Source organism: Penaeus monodon, chromosome 34 (assembly GCF_015228065.2).
Source record: "Penaeus monodon isolate SGIC_2016 chromosome 34, NSTDA_Pmon_1, whole genome shotgun sequence".
Classification (NCBI taxonomy): Eukaryota; Metazoa; Arthropoda; class Malacostraca; order Decapoda; family Penaeidae; genus Penaeus; species Penaeus monodon.
The window spans coordinates 23,806,978-23,808,305 of NC_051419.1; the positions used below are offsets into that span (position 1 = coordinate 23,806,978).

At 41.6% G+C, this 1,328-nt stretch overlaps 1 protein-coding gene across 1 annotated transcript in view; it reads left to right on the forward strand.

The window, feature by feature from the left end:
• Positions 1-1,320, forward strand: part of LOC119594857 (actin cytoskeleton-regulatory complex protein pan1-like) — a 23,130-nt gene extending 21,810 nt beyond the window's left edge. Inside the window, exon 13 of the mRNA XM_037943939.1 lies at positions 48-1,320. Within this exon, the coding sequence (XP_037799867.1) occupies positions 48-293 (246 nt within the window). The 3' untranslated portion in view covers positions 294-1,320. The remainder of the gene's footprint in view (positions 1-47) is intronic.
• Positions 1,321-1,328: the final 8 nt, after the last annotated feature.

The window sequence follows — 1,328 nt, forward strand, 5'->3', positions numbered from 1 at the left end:
TTAATAGTTCTAAGCATTCTTAAAGATATTACATCTGTCCTTCTCAGGGTTCATCAGAAGCAGCAAGCGAGGCAAGGCCACCGCCCCCACCCTTGTTGAAGATCCCAGCTCCAGTCCGTGAGCAGGCTGCCTCCCCAACAGGTGCTCCTCAGGCCACCCCATCCCTTGAGGACAGTCCCCAGGACCCAGGGGGCACACCACAGCACGCTGTGGATGACTCACCTGGCCACGACCAACCACCACAGGAGGAAGACCAGGGCAGGAAGTATATCTCACAGCTCCTGGATAATTGAAATGCCTTGCAGGGAAAAGCTGCCAGTGGAAAATAACAGCATGGAAATGTAACACACAGGCTTTGGTAACCCTGCACAAATAAAAGGGGGGATGCTGCCTATCCCACATCAGAATGTGACACTCAGAAACATTGAGGCAAGCTCAGGGGAGTCTTAATGTAGAAATGCATGCTCAGTGTCTTTTTGGGTTGGACGTAGAAACTGTCAGACAATAAGTGCCGTCAGATGGCTCCAGTCGGCAGTGTTTAGTTGCTGTTTCTCCTTGAAGTAAAGAATCAGCTCGTAAGTATAAGACTAGGTTTAATAGATATTGCTTTAAGTTGGGTATTATTTAATCTCATGGAAGAATCTCACAAACATTATCTAATGTGTATAGGGTATGTTTTTTGAATGCTTTAAGAGTGTGTCACAGTTTTGGTGGCTGAGACATATCATCATGAAAAATTAATCATCCAAATCTGTATATGTGATACTTCGTGTGTGTGTGCGTAACTTCTAAAATTAATTTTTTGGTAACAAGATTTTTGTATAATTGAACTTCAAAAGAACAAACAAATGCCCTTTTTATCCCAACACAGAAGGACTGTAATTGAGAGCATAGTTGCATATTTTTTTGTATACATAAGCTAATGTGCATTGACATTAAAAAGAGCAGAAGCATAGACTTGCCAGAGTTTGGTGGAGGTGTGTGACTTCCTAAACTAGATGCAGGAAGAAGTGGAGTCTTCGCTCTTATGATTTACATATTCTGCATTAGTAAATTTGGAAGGTTTTGTATCTTGATTGCAAAAATCTTACAGGTCAACAGAGCGACCCCATATGGAGGAGCCACAACAGTTTTATCTTTCTCTCTCTCATTCATGTATAGCACTTGTTAATTATTGTTTTTTCTGTTCATTAAGGCACCAAAAGTCCTTATTCTCTTACCAAGTCTCCACCTGATTCATGGCATAGATTTTCAGATCATATTTGCATCAGCTTTAGGTTATAGGACTTTATTGCCTGCAGTGAGGCAATGAAAAGTTTTGCTTACAC